This window comes from Hyaena hyaena, unplaced genomic scaffold, assembly GCF_003009895.1.
Source record: "Hyaena hyaena isolate Hyena2069 unplaced genomic scaffold, ASM300989v1 scaffold_390, whole genome shotgun sequence".
Lineage (NCBI taxonomy): Eukaryota > Metazoa > Chordata > Mammalia > Carnivora > Hyaenidae > Hyaena > Hyaena hyaena.
The window spans coordinates 985,267-1,002,424 of record NW_024081018.1 but is presented as its reverse complement, the minus strand read 5'-3'; the positions used below and the strand labels follow the sequence as shown (position 1 = coordinate 1,002,424).

The window sequence follows — 17,158 nt, the reverse complement described above, 5'->3', positions numbered from 1 at the left end:
CGATATGACTCATAATGGCAGAGATACACTGGCAACAATATTTAACCACCATTAGTGGGGTCCTGTAGAAGCATTGCCAAGGATGTTTTAAAAACATGTCACAGTGTCGACGACAGGGATCCTGATGAAATGTAAAGCTGGGATGTGGAGGGCCCTTCATGCCTGCAGATAGACTTTATACAATTACCTCTTGCAATGGATTAGAAGTATGTTTTGGTTATTTTCTGTTTTCTTCTCAGAGAAGGTTAAAGATTTTCCTTGCCAGGGAGCTATGGCTCTAACTGTAGTGTAGCAAAAAAAAAAAAAAAAAAATATATATATATATATATATATATATATATTGCTTCATTTTCTTTTCTGCTCTGGGAAATGTTCACTTGTCTTTCTAATAATGACAGTCACGCATTTTACTGGTACTGGTATTAAGGAACACTATAAAGTTTGCTTTCCTACCCCAAAAACTTCACTATTCTTGTCATCCATACTCCTTAAGAAAAAGAAAACTAATGGAATTATAAAAACAGATTAACAAAGTGTCCTTAAACTTCCATGGCCTAAAATATTATCTCTAGCATTAATGTGTGGAAGAGCACCCCCTTAGGGACTCATAGGTTGTACTCTCATAAATAAATAAGAGGCTGGTCTATGTGTTTGAAAATCTGTTCCCAATCTTAGATTTATTCTATTACAGGATATCATTGAGATATGATTACATTCTGGAAGGGACTTATAAAATAACTCAAGCTTTATCATCAGCAGGTCTGAGTTGCCTTTTCAACCACGATCAACAACAGGAGATTTTGTGTTCTGGAAAAGACACCTAAGGTAAAAGATTGAGAAAGGAATCTTATATATCCTGTTAATAACTGGTCTGGCAGCAAAATTTTCAATTATTCATCCTTAGGGTAATATTTACCAGCTCAAAAGATATATGATACTTCCTCCTGACTGCTGGACATTCATTCTATTGGAAATCTTAAACTGAGATTCTTAGGAATCTTCTAGAAGATGCTACTTCAGAAGTAAACAGCTTCTGCTCAAGATTTTGGATTGATTTAACAATATTATTTGATTTAGGTCAGTTTAAAAACTAAGTGCCTCTTATTTAAAAATGTATAACTTAATTACTTTGTTTTCATGAAAAGGAAAGGAGCCTTTTACCTTTCGAAGTGGAGACCTATTACAAAGACAAATAGTCATTTGTTTCTGACAAATGCCTATTTTACAGTTGGTCAATGTACAGCCACTGTCACATCAACAGTTCAATGACTCATCCTACAATGAGAAGGAAAGATGAGTTCTGGTTTGGTTATACACTATGCTTCTCACAGTCTTCTTTTTTTTTATTTTTTTATTTTTAATGCTTTATTTATTTTTGAGAGAGAGACACACACAGCGCGAGCCGGGGAGGGTCAGAGAGAGAGGGAGATACAGAATCTGAAACAGGCTCCAGGCTCTGAGCTGGCTGTCAGCACAGAGCCTGATGCAGGGCTCGAACCCACGAACTGTGAGATCATGACCTGAGCCGAAGTTGGACGCTTAACCAACTGAGCCACCCAGGCACCCCTCTCGCACAGTCTTCTGATCTTGGTTAGGAAAGTCTCAACATTGGGAGAAATCTGGATTTCATGAGGTAATGTCCTGTGGTCTGACTTTGTCATTGGCCCAAAAGTGGGGTGGGGGACTGAGGAAGAAATAAAGTGGCCCCTGATGCCTGAATTCCAGAGCAAGACCTCCATGTTGACACAGACTGCGCTGATACAGCAGGACTCTGTTCTCCTCTTGTTTGCTTATTTAGTTGTAAAACTTAAAGTATAGTCAACATACAAGATGATACTACTTTCAGGTATACGGCATAGTGATTTGACATATTATCTACATACAAAATATCCACCATAAGCATAGTTATTCACCACACAACACAATTAAAGAAAGTGTTACAGACTGTGTTCCCTATGCTGCACTTTGCATTCCCAGGACAGATTTATTTTATAACTGGAAGCTTGTGCCTCTTCATTCCATTCACTTTGGACAAGTAATCCCACAGAATGACAAACTTTGGGACCAATGACACAAGATCATTGTGGATTTTGGTCCTACTTGAGGATTTTACCTACTCACAAGCAAAAGGTCACGGTGACAAAATACCCAACCACGGAATTCCACATTCCACCCCCAATTTTCTAACAGTATCCAATGTAGAGTGAGCTCCTGCTTCCTCAGACCCTCCCCTGAATCGCCCAACCAGAAACTGTATCCTCTGACAGGCTCTTTCTCACCTTCTCTTCAGGAGACACTCTGGTTCTCCATGTGGCTCCCTGGCTGCAAGAGCCAATACATCCGGCTTGTTTGTCCTCTGCATCCTGGGGGTCTTTGGTTAGAGGGCAGTGACAGTGTCCGTCACACTTACTTAAAATTCTTGGCCCAGGGGTGCCTGGGTGGCTCAGTTGGTTGAGTGTTAGACTCGACTCAGGTCATGATCCCAGTGTCATGAGATTGAGCCTCGTGTCGGGCTCCACGCTGAGCGTGAGCAAAGTTCTTCCCAGTTTGTGTGTGCTCTCTCTCTCTCTCACACACACATTAAAAAAATGTTAAAAAATAAAAATAACAACATTCTTGGCCCATATATTAAAGCAATGCTGTGTCTGACTGTGAATGTTGTTTAGGCTGTTGCTGTATTTCTCAGTTAAGTGTCCGACTTTGGCTCAGGTCATGAACTCACAGCTCGTGAGTTCGAGCCCTGTGTCAGGTTCTGTGCTGACAGCTCAGAGCCTGGAGCCTGCTTCGGATTCTGTGCCTCCCTCTCTCTCTGTCCCTCCCCCACTCGCACTCTGTCTCTCCTTCAAAAATAAGTAGACATTAAAACAAATTAAAAAGTAACTGTACTCTTCAGATGCCCATGATCATCTCTCTCCTACTCTGGTCTTTTTTTCCTAAGAGGCATTTCAAGAGTCTTACAAAAAGATAGACAAAATTGTAAAAAGTGAGTTAATCAGAAGAGAAGTGAAATAAAAAGATAAATAGCATTGAGTCAGACGCCAGCATTGATCTCACATCATGAGATCCTGTGTCCTTTCCAGATAACACAATTTGGCTGTGGCATACCTAGAACTCAAGGCAAGAATGAAGTACAATGTGTTATGCAATTCTGTGCTATAAAATAAAAAAGTGAATCAGTGGCTTGGGGAAAGCCGCTCTGTTCCAGGAATGACCGCTACAAGAACGTAGTGAATACCAACCATATTATCCATAAGGGGAAATCCAATGACAGGTTTCAAGGGATTATCTTTTGCAACATCCTTCTAAGGAAGTGTTTTAGGATCTACCACAATTAGGACTGTCTGCTTGGCCCCCCTTGAGCTACCCCCCTCCCCCCGCCTTCTTGGGCCAGCCTGCACTTGGATTCTCATAATCACAATGTAAGGACATCTCAGGGCTCTCCCCTACCAGGTCGCTGTCCGCTTCACTGCCTGCCCTGCTGATGCTGACCCCGCCCGCTCCTGAAGCCACAGTTGTCCCGCTGCATGGCTGATCCAGGACTGGCTCTGCGGGGCTTGAGGCCCATTACCTGTTTCTGGACCTCCCTGGAACCCTGTGGGCAGCTCCTTGAAGCGAAGACCTAGTGCTTTCCTCACGACAGGCTGCAGGCGATAGCCAGTCAAGATCCCCCGTCCCCCCTTCTTCCTGGCCTCAGAGCCACAGTTCTCTCCAGCTTCTGATGGGAATGCAACAAAAGGCAAGGGGGACTTAAAATACTTGATGTTCTTTGTCAAAGATCTACAAGGTCTGGGAAAGGACACAGAGGCATTCGAGGACTTTCATAAGAGCAGTGAACAATAGCCAGGGACTATTAATCCCTTCTGCTTGCATGTTTTGTGGAGATGTCAGAAGGGCTCAAGTCCCTAAAAGGGATTTTCCCCAGGGTCTCCCAAAAAAGCAGGCAGGTGTCAAAATGCCACAGCTCTGTTCTCTTAGAGCCATTCTGTGAGGGGCCCTGGAAGTGTGGTCTAGGTTGAGATGGAGAATTTTATGTTACATGTATCTTTCCACAATTTTTTTTAAAGTGTGGTCTAAAGACTCACTTTCTCAAAATCTGCTTTTTAAAAATTTTATTTTATTAAAAAATGTTTAATGCTTACTTATTTTTGAGAGAGAAAGAAGTGGGGAGGGGCACAGGGAGAGAGAGAGAATCTCAAGCAGGCTCAATATGGGGCTCAATCCCAGGACACTAGGATCATGATCTGAGCTCAGATCAAAAGTTGGAAGCTCAAGTGACTGAGCCACCGAGGTACTCCGCACAGAACAATTCTTAGCTACGGTTTTCTTGAGGGTAGGGATTTTCTTTGCATTCTCAGAGTCAAACACAGAGCCCAGTACATGGAGGTACTTAATGTTTGTTGAATGAATGGAAAGCAGAGTTGAGACTTTCAACTTTATAATCAGTATAGTCCAAAAGGACACTTCTCTGGCACATACTTCCCTCCCCTAAGTCCTTTTAAGATTCTACAGAACCTCCCTTGGCTTCTAAGGGATTCCAGAGCTCAGTGTTTCAGATTTTCAGGGTTGAGAGGGAAAAGCAGACTTTGCTTCTTTTCCAGATGTTGCCAGCTGGAGCCTTGGCCTCTCCCGGGTCTCAGAGCACCTAGCAGGCCAGGGGGGCAGGAGTGGGCGTGCCACCTTCTCAGTCCTTGCGGGAACGTCCAGGAAGAGTTCTGTGCTCTGGTCGCAGCCCAAGCCAGTGGAAACTTCCATCCTGTCAAAGATGGTCCCTCAGGGACAAGGTGGCAGAGAAGACCAGGGAATGTGCTTTCTAGGCCACTCTATGCAGAGGAGACTCCTATGGATGTTTAGCTCGTCTTCCTCGAACCAGGAGGTTCTTCTTGGAAGTGGGTTGGAGGACAGCTGAAGCTGGGGAGGGATTGTTGACTCCATCAAAGTCAACTGGAGGAAGTGGTGTGAAGGTTTTAGTGTTAGAAGATGAGGTTGCATTAATCCTTTCAGGGAATTATTAGTCTTTGAATCTCAGTTCACATTATGCACCCAAGGGCCATCTTGCCTCAGAGTGCTAGGAGACCAGGCTACAGGGGCAACCTGGGAAATTTGCCCCCAAACCAAGCTGAGGACCTTCACTCTCTCCTCTAAAGGAATAATAGGAGTCTGTCCCTGCCCAGCTTTGCTGGTCCACCTCCTTCATGCAGGTTTTTCTAAGTTATTCAGCCTCTCTTGCAAGATGCACAGGCATGTCTGAACCCTTTTGTTCTGCTAGGGCCCCACCTGTGTTTGCAGCTCTTGGGGAGCTATGAGCCTCCATCTGAAATAGAAAAACATCGTGGAGATGGAGTGAGTGAGAAGGCCTCCTGGGGGAGAAGGGTGGGTGGGTGGGGCAGTGAGGAGAGGACACAGAAAGAGCACAGACCTGGGGGCAGACAGAGCCGAGCTGCATGCCAGCCCTTCCCACTCACTAGCTAGGTGAGCATTCAGTGTGTGTCTCAGTTTCCCCTTTTTGTTGCAAGGAGGTTGGGAGAAAAGCTCAGATTTGATTTACAGATGTTGTCTTGTCACTGTCCACCCCTTAGAGCAGAGCTTTCACTGGCCTCCCTGGGCTTTCCATGCCTTCACTGCTGGTGGTCTGATGGGCTCCAGATCTGGAGTCAAGCTTTTCCTCGTCCCCACTCTCAGACCGTAAAGAAGAATTTTTGCCTGCAGAAAGCCAACTGCTTCTTCCAGCCCAAGGCTGAGCTGACCCTGGAGCCCTGAAGAATTCCAGGAGTCCTTTAAGGCCTCAGCTGCCTACTGCCCTTCATTACATTTCTCTGCACTGGTCCCATTTGGGTGTTCTCTTCTGCTGTCAGCGTTATTGAGGTGAGGCAAAGGGTAGAGACCTTGTCCAAGGACTAGGTCCCTGACTTAGGAGAGGGGCTGGGGCAAATCCTGTGGTTGACTCTGCTTTGAAGAACTCAAATAGACCTCACACCTGCTATACTTAGCTCTGAGGGCCCTCTCCATTGCCCTGACGGGACAGTGCCAACCTGCTGTGGAGGCCTCATGGCCAAGTGGGCCCTTCATGTCTCTGGGCTGCAGCAGCTGGCTTGGTCCCAGCTCCAGACATGTTTGATCCCCAGGTAAAGGCTGAGTCACACCTACTGGGACTTGTCTTTTTCCTTCCTGGCTACCTGGGCCCACCAACTGGCCTTGCTGCTTCTGGGAGATTTAAAGGGCCATTGCCATGGTTTCCCCCTTTCACTTTTCCCTTTTCCTCCTTTTGGAAGCCAGACATTTGAGGTCTAGGATATACGAAAACAGCCACATACCTGGAGGGATTTAGAAAGGTACCACACAGACCTTCAGTGTCTGCCTCAGACTGATCTCTGGCAAAGGGACACCATATAACAATGAAAACATATGCATGCACATGCGTATACATGCACACACACACACACACACACACATACACACACACCAGAATACCCTGGAGAAGGGGGAATATCTGATTTCCAGAGTTACTACTTATAAGATTCAAATGTCCAGGTCTTTTTGTTTCAAACACAAGGCATAAAAAAGGAAACTATTTCTGAGAAAGATGAAATGGTGAACTTACTACACAAAGACTTTATTTTTTTGTTTTAAAAAAAATTTTTTTTTAATTTTTTTAATGTTTTTTTATTTATTTCTAGGAGAGAGAGAGAGAGACAACGTGAGCAGGGGAGGGTCAGAGAGAGAGAGAGTCACAGACTGAAACAGGCTCCAGGCTCTGAGCTGGCAGTCAGCACAGAGCCCGATGTGGGGCTCGAACCCACGAACCGCGAGATCATGACCTAAGCGAAAGTCGGACGCTTAACCGACTAAGCCACCCAGGCGCCCCTAAAAATTTTTTTTAATGTTTATTTTTGAGAGAGAGACAGAGCACAAGTGGGGGAGGGACAGAGAGAGAGGAAGACACAGAATCTGAAGCAGGCTCCAGACTCTGACCTGTCAGCACATAGCCCAGCGTCGGGCTCAAACCCACGAACCGTGAGATCCTGACTTGAGCTGAAGTCAGATGCTTAAGCAACTGAGCCACCCAGGCACCCCTAGACAAAGACTAAATCAACAGTCTTAAAGATGCTCAAAAAGCTCAAAGAAGACCTGGACAAAGTCAAGAAAATGATGTATGAATAAAGAGGAAATATCAACAAAGATAATAGAAAACATAAAAAGAAACCAAAATAAATTCTAAAGCTGAACAGAAAACTCAAATGAAAAATTCACTAGAGGGATTCAAATGAAGATTGAAGCAGGAAGAATAAACAATCAGAGAACTTGAAGAAACGACAACGGAAATATTCAAATCTGACAAACAGAAAGAAAAAAATAGAAGAAAAGTGAACAGTACCTAAGAGACCTATAAGATACCACTGAGTGGACCAACATATGCACTGTGGGAGTCCCAGGGGAGAAGACAGAGACAGGAGGGTGAAAAGATTTTTTAAAGAAATAATGGCTGAAAACTTCCCAAAGACATGACTATACATATCCAAGAAGCTCCTCAAACTCCAACTAGGATAAATTCGGACCCTCACACCAAGACATTTATAATCAAACTCTGGAAAGATGAAGACATGGATAAAATCCATGGTAAAATCCGGTTACACACAAGAGATCCCCCAAAATACTATCAGAAGATTTATCTGAGAAACTTTTAACACCAGAAGGTAGTGAGTTGATATATTCAAAGTATTTTTAAAAAACTGTCAACCAAGTATCCCATACCTGGCAAAACTATCCTTCAAAAATTCAGGTAGAAATTAAATGTTTATTTATTGAGATAGAGCGGGAGAGAGAGTGAGGGAGAAAGGGGTAGAGAGAGAGGGAGACAGAGAATCCCAAGCAGGCTCCATGCGGTCAGCGCAGAGGCCCACACAGGGTTTGAACTAACAAACCATGACATCATGAACTGAGCCGAAATCAAGACTAGTGCACTTAACCTACTGAGCCACCGGCTGCCCCAGAGTTTATTTCTAATACGTAGTTTTGAAATCTGAGGCTATTTTATTTAGGACTTTTGCTAATTTACCCTGAGCGGTCAGAATGCCAGCAGTGCAGCTGGAGGAATCATGGAATGCAGTTCACAAGTCATCGCAGAGGCCAAGGTTCTGGACTGGATGTGTTCTCTAAAATATTACAACCTGTTAACATTTTAAAATCAGGAGAGAACACACGTAAGTCCAGAGGATCTGGCAATACCGGGACTGAATTTCTGCCTGGAACAGCTGACTACCCTCACTCCCTTCAGGCCACTCTCCAGCATCCCCAATCCCTACTCACTGTTTCCTATTATTGCCTGGCACCAGCCCAGCGCCTCCACTGGTATGATCCTCTGCGCCCTGCCCACCCAGGCCGGCTCTCCACAGCCTTCTTCTGCAGAATTGTCCTCTTACTTCTGAAGCGTCCACGCATGCTCTGGACCCATCTCCCGTCTCCTCTGTGTCCTTTCGTGCCAGGCAATGCCTCTTTCCCCTCTATTCCACCTCTCCCCTCCTTACCGTCTCGCAGTCTTTACACAGGAAACGGGTCTGTCCATAGCTGAAAACATCTTTCCCTTCCCAGTTCCCCCGGGACTTTCAGTTTCACAGCCAGGATGGTCTCACTCACAGCGTCTACTCTATGACAGCATCTCGGTGGTTGTTTGTCAAGAAGGACTGGCCAGATGGATGAGTGCCAGTGACCAGTATCTGTCCTCCTCATTTTACATGTTACGATTCTGCTTCTCTTTAGCCTGCACATATAACTTCCTGGGTGGAATCTTGTAATGTTGCTGTTCCAGGCTGAAGGTGTCTAAAACTCAAAATGCCAACTCCTTAATGTATTCTGAAAATATAACTATTAGTAGGCAGAATTAATGTATGTTTGCACTTGGCCACCATGGTCTCCTTGTGGACAAACTTACCTGGAATTCACCTTGACCACAAAGTCATCTTCTGAGCCTGGACCCAGAGCTGGAGGACTTGTTGCTGGCAAGGCTGTGAATGGTCGGGAGCGTGTGCAGGACAGACTGAGCCCAGCCAGCCTCGGGCAACACGTTCCCAGCTGCTCAAGTGAGCAGAGGTGGGCAGACCTCTGACTTCTATAATTTAATAGGAACTAGGTGTTGCGTCTGTGTCCCCCTCACTGCCCACTCCACACTTGATCTTGGTACTTTGAAATCCTTACCGAACACTGGGTGATGCTGTGAACCATGAAAAAAGTGTAAATTTTAAGCTTATTTTTCTGTAGTGCACCAACCTGTGCTTTCACGTGTAGCCCGTCTGTGTTATAAGGTCCCCTTCTTCTGTTTTCACTTACCCATGAAACCCTGCAATGCCCTCTACACAAAGGAGAGTGAGCCACAGGCCAAGCTCTGTCCTACTCGCCTAGTTCTGACATAGTCTTCTGCCTTCAAAGAGCAATGTCAGCAGCTAGGATACTGTGGCTGCGGAGGTTGTGACGCATGTCACAGATCACAGAAGGACTTCAAGGCCACCCGGGCCACCGTGACATAGTCAAAAGCACACATGGGTCACAGCCAGGGTCGGGGCTGGAATGCACAGACCTAGCAGCCCAGGGTGTGCAGGGCCAGCCCGAGTGTGGTCCCGTGGGGCGTGACCACCCCCTCTGGCTGACCACCCCCTCTGGCTGGCCTCTGAGGCAGGACGGGTGCCTGGGCAGTCAGAGGGCTCCCCCTCCCCCTTCCCTCACGTTGTGTCTGTGACCGGCACCCTCCCTGTGACTGTGCTGTCCACGGAGGGACATCTAGCTGGCTGGCAGGACGTGTCTGTGGCTGCGCCCATAACCCTGCCTTTTCCTGGGACTGGTTCTGGATTCAGATTCACAACTTCGGGCATGAGGGTAGTCGATTCATGTCCACTGAGCCTGAATCCCAGCCACGTGGCTGAGGGCATGGGTCCTCCGAAGGCCCTGAAGGGAAACACTGAGATCACGTCTCCTATTCTCTTCCCCTTGTCCTGGGTGTAGTTCCCACCCACCGACGGTCTGTGTGCAAGACGTGTCCTGGGAGGAGCTTTCAGACTGGCCCGAGTCTGGGCCTCCTGGGACAGGTGCTGCTGTAAACTCCGGATGAGGGACGTGGCTCTCTGGTCTTCACTTGGCAGTCCCCAGAGCCAGCAGAGTGGCAAAGCAGAGCGACGCGTAGTGGTGAGGTGGAAGCAGGAGAGAGAGCTCTTTTTGTGATTCCAGCTCATCTCAGCTCCAGGCCAGCTCCCAGGTTCAGAGTGAGAGCTCTGGACGGCGTTGGGAGCCTGGGACTCGCTGGAGCCACTGGCGCGAGGCCCGCGACTTTTGTGGGGCGGCCTCCCCTGCACTCCGTTGGCTGGGTGGGCGCGGGCGCACGGCCTCTGCTTGCAGTGGCTGAGCGTCTGGCGGGCGTACAGGCGGAGGAGGGCGGGGCGAGAGGGCCGGCCCCCTCAGGCCCCTCCCACCCCAGGTCAGAGGGTAAATTCCCCGTCCAGGCGTGAAGCCCCTGCAGTTGGCGCAAAAGCAGCACCATGGTTATGATCTTTGGTTACTGGGACATTCGCGGGGTGAGCGACGGGGTTGCGGGACGGAAGGGATTGGGGGCTTGTGGGGAGAAATGCTGCGCCCTGGCGACCACTTGAAACAGGAACTTGTCTTCAGGGCTTTTTGCAGCTCAGTCTTTTCTAGCAGTCCTCTCAAGTGTGCATGTGTGTGTGTGTGTGTGTGCGCGCGCGTGTGTGTGGTGCGCGGGTGGTGGCCTGCGGTGTGCATGTGCATGTGTGTGTGTGCGTGTGTGTGGTGCGCGGGTGGTGGCCTGGAGTGGGGGGGGGGAGAGATTATCTGCAGCAGAGAGGAGCAGGGTGTCAGGACTCCCATGTCTGATGTCTGCCTGGGGTTTCTCTCCCAGCTGGCTCACGCCATCCGTCTGCTCCTGGAGTACACAGACTCACCGTATGAGGAAAAGAAGTACACGATGGGGGATGGTAATGGCATCCGATGGCGTTCTCACTTGTGCCCAACTCCTCCTGATTTGTGACCCAGCCACCCGTGCCCTGGCCATGTGCTGCTCACCCCTGCCACCCTCCCCCAGCTGGAGCCGGGCCTGCCTTCCCTAACCCCTCTGAGGGTGCAGCTTGGCCTTCCAAGGCAGGACGGGAGAGGGGGTGCTGGAGCCCCTGTATCCGTAGTTGGGTGGGTTCCTTAGGGCTTACCTACATGTTTGGTAAGACGCTTCTGCAGGTTCCAGAGTCTTACAAGCGTTCTCTGTCCCCAAAGATGGAATGTGAGACTTAGTGGTCCAGATCCCAGGCCCACCTGTTTGGGGGCTTTGCCAATGACTCCTTGTCCCCATCCCACCCCCACCCCTAGGTGCCAAAGGAGGGTGGGGCCTGGGGAGTCTGTTTCACTCATCTTCTCCACCACAGCTCCGGACTATGATAGAAGCCAGTGGCTGGGTGAAAAATTCAAGCTGGGCCTGGACTTCCCCAATGTAGGTGCAAGAGGTGGGGATGATGTGGGGACAAGTGAGTGGGGGTGGGGGTCTACTCCAACGGCTTTCCCAGCTCAGAGGTTTCAGGGTTTGCTGCCTTCTTCTCAGGCTCTCAGCTTCGGGGTTCTCCCCCATGTTCTATGTGCCTGCTCGTTCAGTCGTTCTACAATATGGTGATTTAGTGCGTACCATGAGCCAGGCACTGTGAGTGTCCTTGCTCAAGAGAAGGGGTGCTGGGGGGCCCATGGCCTACCCACCTGCCCCTGTTGCCCTCGCAGCTGCCCTACTTAATTGATGGGGCTCACAGGATCACCCAGAGCAACGCCATCCTTCGCTACATTGCCCGCAAGCACAACCTATGTGAGTGGGGCTGCGGGTGGGATGCGGGGTGGCCATGCCCTTGGGCCTGCCTGGGTGGGATGGTAAGCGTGAGTCTTTGTTGTGTGGGCCGTAGGTGGGGAGACAGAAGAGGAGAAGATTCGCGTGGATATTTTGGAGAATGAGGTTATGGACACCCGCATGTCCTTGGCCAGAATCTGCTACAACCGTGATTTTGTGAGTTATGTCCCTGTGGGCAGATGGACAGGGTGTTGAATGGAGTGTGGTCCTTTGTGTGCCATCTACATGATCTTGTTTGCCATTTGAACTCCAAGGAGCTACTGATCTACCAAGCTGTTCTCTATACTTTCATAATTCAATGCATGAGATGAAAACTCTCACTCAGTTCTTGCTAATCCTCGGATAGAGTCTAGTCCGCAAGGTGTAAATTCAGTTCCAAAACAGTGTTTGCCTTCTTACGCTTGTTTCTTCTCCTTGATACCCCACTTGACACCCCACTTCTGGCCATCTTTGTCCCACAGGCTGCTTAGGGGCAGCCACAGGGCTTTGTACTTCTCTCTCCTTCCTCTCAATCTCAAATTCTGTATCTTTCCAGAAACTGCTCAAGTGCTGCTCCTATCTATCACCCACAAGGTCGACTGTAGAATATCTTTCCCTAGGCCTTTCAATGGTGTGCTTCCTTGCTTCCGCCTGATGCCCGAGTCCAGAGTTCTGCCAGGTTCTCACAGCACCCCGGGTGGGACCAGGGGAGGGCACTTGGAGATAAGTGGTGACAGTGGGACAGTGTGGTGTTGTTCTCTGCCTTCCCATCACCTCTCACAGACGGAGGTAGACCCGGGAGTTGTCTGCTGAACGCATTTTAGATAATCCATAGGCTGCACAATGGCCCAGATCCAGTGGGGGGACTGGGGTCATCCACTACCCCGGGGGAGCCCGCCTTCCGCCCTGGGAGTCTGTGTCTGCGGGTGGTGATGGCTCCTCTGTGCCTCAGGAGAAACTGAAGCCTGCGTACCTGGAGTCCATCCCTGACAAGATGAAGCTGTACTCACAGTTTCTGGGGATGAGAACTTGGTTTGCAGGGGAGAAGGTAAGGGGAAGGCTTTGGGGGATGGGGGCTGTCATTTCTCCCAGGTTCTGGGTTAGATGCTTATTTGTTCTTTGCCCGTCTTTAGCTCACCTACGTGGATTTCCTGGCTTACGACGTCCTTGATGTACTGCGTATATTCGAGCCCAAGTGCCTGGACGCGTTCCCCAACCTGAAGGACTTCATGGCCCGCTTTGAGGTAATTCCCGTATCCTCCTTACTCTTTGTATCTTTTTTGTCTTCCCTCCTTTTTCTTGATGCTTTCCTAATCCTGTATCTAAAAAAAAGAATAAGTAGGGGCGCCTGGGTGGCTTAGTCAGTTAAGCGTCCGACTTTTGCTTGGGTCATGATCTCCGGTTCGTGGGTTCGAGCCCCGCGTCATGCTCTGTGCTGACTGCCAGCTCAGAGCCTGGAGCCTGTTTCAGAGTCTGTGACTCCCTCTCTCTCTGACCATCCCCTGCCCACGCTGTCTCTCTGTCTCTCTCTCCCCTAGAAATAAATAAAAAACATTAAAAAAAAAAGTTAAAAAAAAAAAAGAATAAGTAGCATTTGTGGAGGTTTGGCTATATCATGAGCTGTGCTCAAGATCTTACATACATTGTGTCAAATTAAATCTTTACAATAGTTGTACACAATAGAAGAATTATCACCTCTTAACAGGTAAGGAAACTGAGTCTGAAAGGATAAGTCATTTGTCGTAGGTCACGGAGCCAGTATAGTCTGTGCTGAGCCCTGAATAAGCATATGGCTTCTGTAGGCAGCCTCCCGTGTCTCTCCCTTTCTGCACCAGATTGTATACTTCAGGTCCTTTACCTGTGCCAGATACACGCTCTGGGCCGCTAGGATGCAGCTGGTTTGTAGGAGTGTGTGTATACTGGCACTAGTGGAATGGAGACAGGGTAGGGATGACATCACGTAAGAGGGACATGGACAACATACTCTGCATCTCCAGGCAGCTTTGCAGCAATCTGTCCCCCTCAGGGAGCAGCACTGAGACCCCCAGGAGTGTAGCCGGTACTGGGATTTGGGGACATTAGCGGGGAGGGGGGGGTGCCGCTGGAGGGAGTTCAACCCACATCTTCTGTGGCAGAGCACTCTCCTTACCTTACCTCTGTGTCTCCCTTTCCTTCCCCTTTCCAATCACCAAAGATTCTGTGTCAGAGATGGGAGGGTCCGTTCATTATAAGTCCCATTCGCTGACCTGATCTCCTGTGTGTGTGTGAGGCACCTTGGCAGGCACAGGGGGGATGCAAGGGTCCTGAGGCCAGCGCCCTGGGGCTCAGTGCAGGTGGAGAACTACAGGAACACAGGGCCGTGTGGCGTGTGTGGTGCCAAGTGGGTGCTGGGGGTGCACAGCCTGGGCCTCACCCGCTGTCACCGATCACCCTCGTCACTTGCTGGAGGGCACAGAGTCTGCCTTATGAGAGCTGCGGGATGTGGGGCATTTGCGCAACAGGGTTTTCAGTCTGCAGTCCGTTTCCCTTTCGCAGTCCCCATGGAGAGATGTGCTTTCTCAGCTGGTTTTATCAGCCCTGGTTCTGGGCCCTGGTGAGTGGCCTTGGGGATTTTGCCAGAGCTCCTGGGACTGGTTGGCTGGAGGGACAGAGACGGCTGTGGGCTGCGGTGTGAGGCCTGCTCGGTACCGGCAGTCCCAGGGTGTTTGAACCCTTTAGAACTCAGTGATCCCTCCGTGTTGTAGGGAGATGGTGCTCAGACATGCCTGAGTGCCATATGCCCAGGGGTGGCAGCAGGAAGTGGGAGGAGGTGGTCGGTGCCCATGACATTGGGCTCAGGTCCCAGGCCATGCAGTTGGACTTTCTCCTTTAAGAGGGGTAATCAGAGTCTAGCCTGGCCTGACTCTCATGCTCCCCAGCCTCTCCCCTTTCATGCAGGTTTTGCTGAGTCACTGGGTGAGGTCTGTCCTCTCCTGCAAGCTGCCCGGGCTCATCCTGAGCGCTGCCCCCCACCCCCCCCGTTCTGCCTGGGTTCCCTGTGTGGCAAACCCTGGGAACACGGGAGCTTCCCTCAGCTACAGGAGGGTGTCTGTAAGACAGAGAGGGACAAGACCTCCTGAGAGGGTCGGTGGGGACCAGATGGGAGGGGTGGGGGGCCACAGAAAGAGCACAGACCTGGAAGGAGAGCAGCCCTTCCCCCTACTCGCCCTGGGAGCCCGAGGAGGCCGCTGAAGCCCTTGTGGGTGCGCTTGCCTTCTGCTGAGTGGGGAGAGTGGGACCTCTCGCGTGGGTGGTCGGCGGAGGTCCTGTACCTGTGTCCTCATCTCCGGTGGAAACGAAGCACCAGCCCAGGCTCGTGTCTCCATATGTCACTTTGATGTCCCATTAGTTACCAGAATCTGGAAGCGTAGCTCACCAGGGCTGGGGGCTGTAAGAGGACGTTTATTTCACAACACTGGACCTTACACGGCGGATTCCCCAACTTGGTGTCTCTCATCGGGCTTGCATGAGACCCAGCGGGGCAGCAGATCGTGATCGTGGACCTTCTTTGTCCCCCCGCAGGGCCTGAAGAAGATCTCTGCCTACATGAAATCCAGCCGCTTCCTCCCACGCCCGGTGTACGCAAAGATGGCCATGTGGGACAACAAGTAGGCCTCCGCGGGCGGCCATGGAGCGAGGAAGCAGCTGAATGGTTTGGGGCAGGGGCCCTGGAGAGCAGCTGGACCGCTCTGCATCCCTAGAAGAGCTGTCTGGCTTCATTTCCGGTTACTTATCCTTGATTTCCCGTTACTCCCATTCAGCCTTATTCTGCCCCTTAACCTTCCCCAATGCAGTTCATCCAGGACCTTTAAAACTGTACAGCTCCACCGATTGCTTCACCCTAGTCCGCCCTGGATGTTACCCTTCCTGCACTCTGCCGAAGCAGACCATGTCCCTCAGTGATTGCTCTACTTTGTGGGGCCCCCACTGTCCCCAGGCCTGTAGAGCTCTGCCTGAGTTCCCTGAAGCATGGCCTGAAGACAGGAGCAGACCTTGCTCCCCCAGGGTGGTCCTTCCCCAGCCCTGCCTGGTCCCCAGTAAAGCCTTAATCCCATGGATCGTGTCCTGTGCTCTTCCCTCCTGGGCAGCTGGGTTCTTCCAGTCCTGCTGCTGCAGAGCACCCTGTGGAGATGCCGATAGTGGCTGGGTGCACGGGGATCCTGGGTGCTAGTAAGGTGTTTTGAGACTTCTTGTTCCTCTTTCTGGCAGCCGTAGAGGAAGCCTGTGTGCTTTTCTGATTTTTTACATTTCTTACTCTAATTCACTTTAGGGTAATGTATTTTTCTGGTTTTGATTACCTTGAGTAGATCCCCTCGCAGACAGTAGAGGGCAAAGGGCAAGAACAGTTTTCCCGCTTCTCTTAGAAGATTTAGGAGAGTATTTACTGCGTGATGCCACCTGCACGGCAAGCGGTTCTTTCTCTAATCCTGTAGGCACTTGGGCTCCACAATTTCATCGTACACTTGCTTTATGTGTTCATAACAGTACATTGAGGTTTTCCACCTTTACGTTTTGCTAAATGTTTATTAGCTGTGCATGTTTCTTTCTCTTTTGTATTTTGTAAAGTTTATTTATTTTTGAGAGAGAGACAGAGACAGAGTGTGAGTTGGGGAGGGTCAGAGAGAGAAAGACAGAATCCAGCGCAGGCTCCAGGTTCCAAGTTAGGAGCACAGAGTCCAACACGATACTTGAACGCATGACATGAGCTAACATACAATGTCAGTCGCCTAACTGACTGAGCCACCGAGGCACCGCTACAGGTCCTACAGCATCTGTTTATTTTCTTACTTTCAGATGAAGAAATATTCTTGTATCCTGATTTTCCTAAATTTACACAGGTAATATTTAAAGACTTGAGAAAATTACCATGAAGTAGGATATTTTAATTGTACCGTTGGCATTTCTTTCTTTTTTAAATGTTTATTTATTGAGATAGACAGGGAGAGAGAAAGAGGGAGAAAGGGGTAGAGAGAGAGGGAGACAGAGAATCCCAAGCAGGCTCCATGCAGTCAGCGCAGAGGCCCACACAGGGTTTGAACTAACAAACCATGACATCATGAACTGAGCCGAAATCAAGACTAGTGCACTTAACCTACTGAGCCACCGGCTGCCCCAGAGTTTATTTCTAATACGTAGTTTTGAAATCTGAGGCTATTTTATTTAGGACTTTTGCTAATTTACCCTGAGCGGTCAGAATGCCAGCAGTGCAGCTGGAGGAATCATGGAATGCAGTTCACAAGTCATCGCAGAGGCCAAGGTTCT

General features: G+C 49.4%; 1 protein-coding gene across 5 annotated transcripts in view; it reads left to right on the top strand.

Moving 5' to 3' along the window:
- Positions 1–9,067: 9,067 nt before the first annotated feature.
- LOC120244547 (glutathione S-transferase Mu 1) overlaps positions 9,068–17,158 on the top strand; it is a 10,960-nt gene continuing 2,869 nt past the window's right edge. Inside the window, exons 1-8 of one of the 5 annotated variants that reach the window (XM_039251132.1) lie at positions 10,005–10,170; positions 10,898–10,973; positions 11,415–11,479; positions 11,758–11,839; positions 11,934–12,034; positions 12,810–12,905; positions 12,991–13,101; positions 15,419–15,952. In XM_039251132.1, the coding sequence (XP_039107063.1) occupies positions 10,093–10,170; positions 10,898–10,973; positions 11,415–11,479; positions 11,758–11,839; positions 11,934–12,034; positions 12,810–12,905; positions 12,991–13,101; positions 15,419–15,508 (699 nt within the window). In that variant the 5' untranslated portion in view covers positions 10,005–10,092 and the 3' untranslated portion in view covers positions 15,509–15,952. Of the gene's footprint in view, positions 9,075–10,004; positions 10,171–10,472; positions 10,557–10,897; positions 10,974–11,414; positions 11,480–11,757; positions 11,840–11,933; positions 12,035–12,809; positions 12,906–12,990; positions 13,102–15,418; positions 15,953–17,158 lie in introns of those variants that run through there. The other 4 variants (XM_039251134.1, XM_039251135.1, XM_039251131.1 and 1 more) reach the window with 4 other exon arrangements.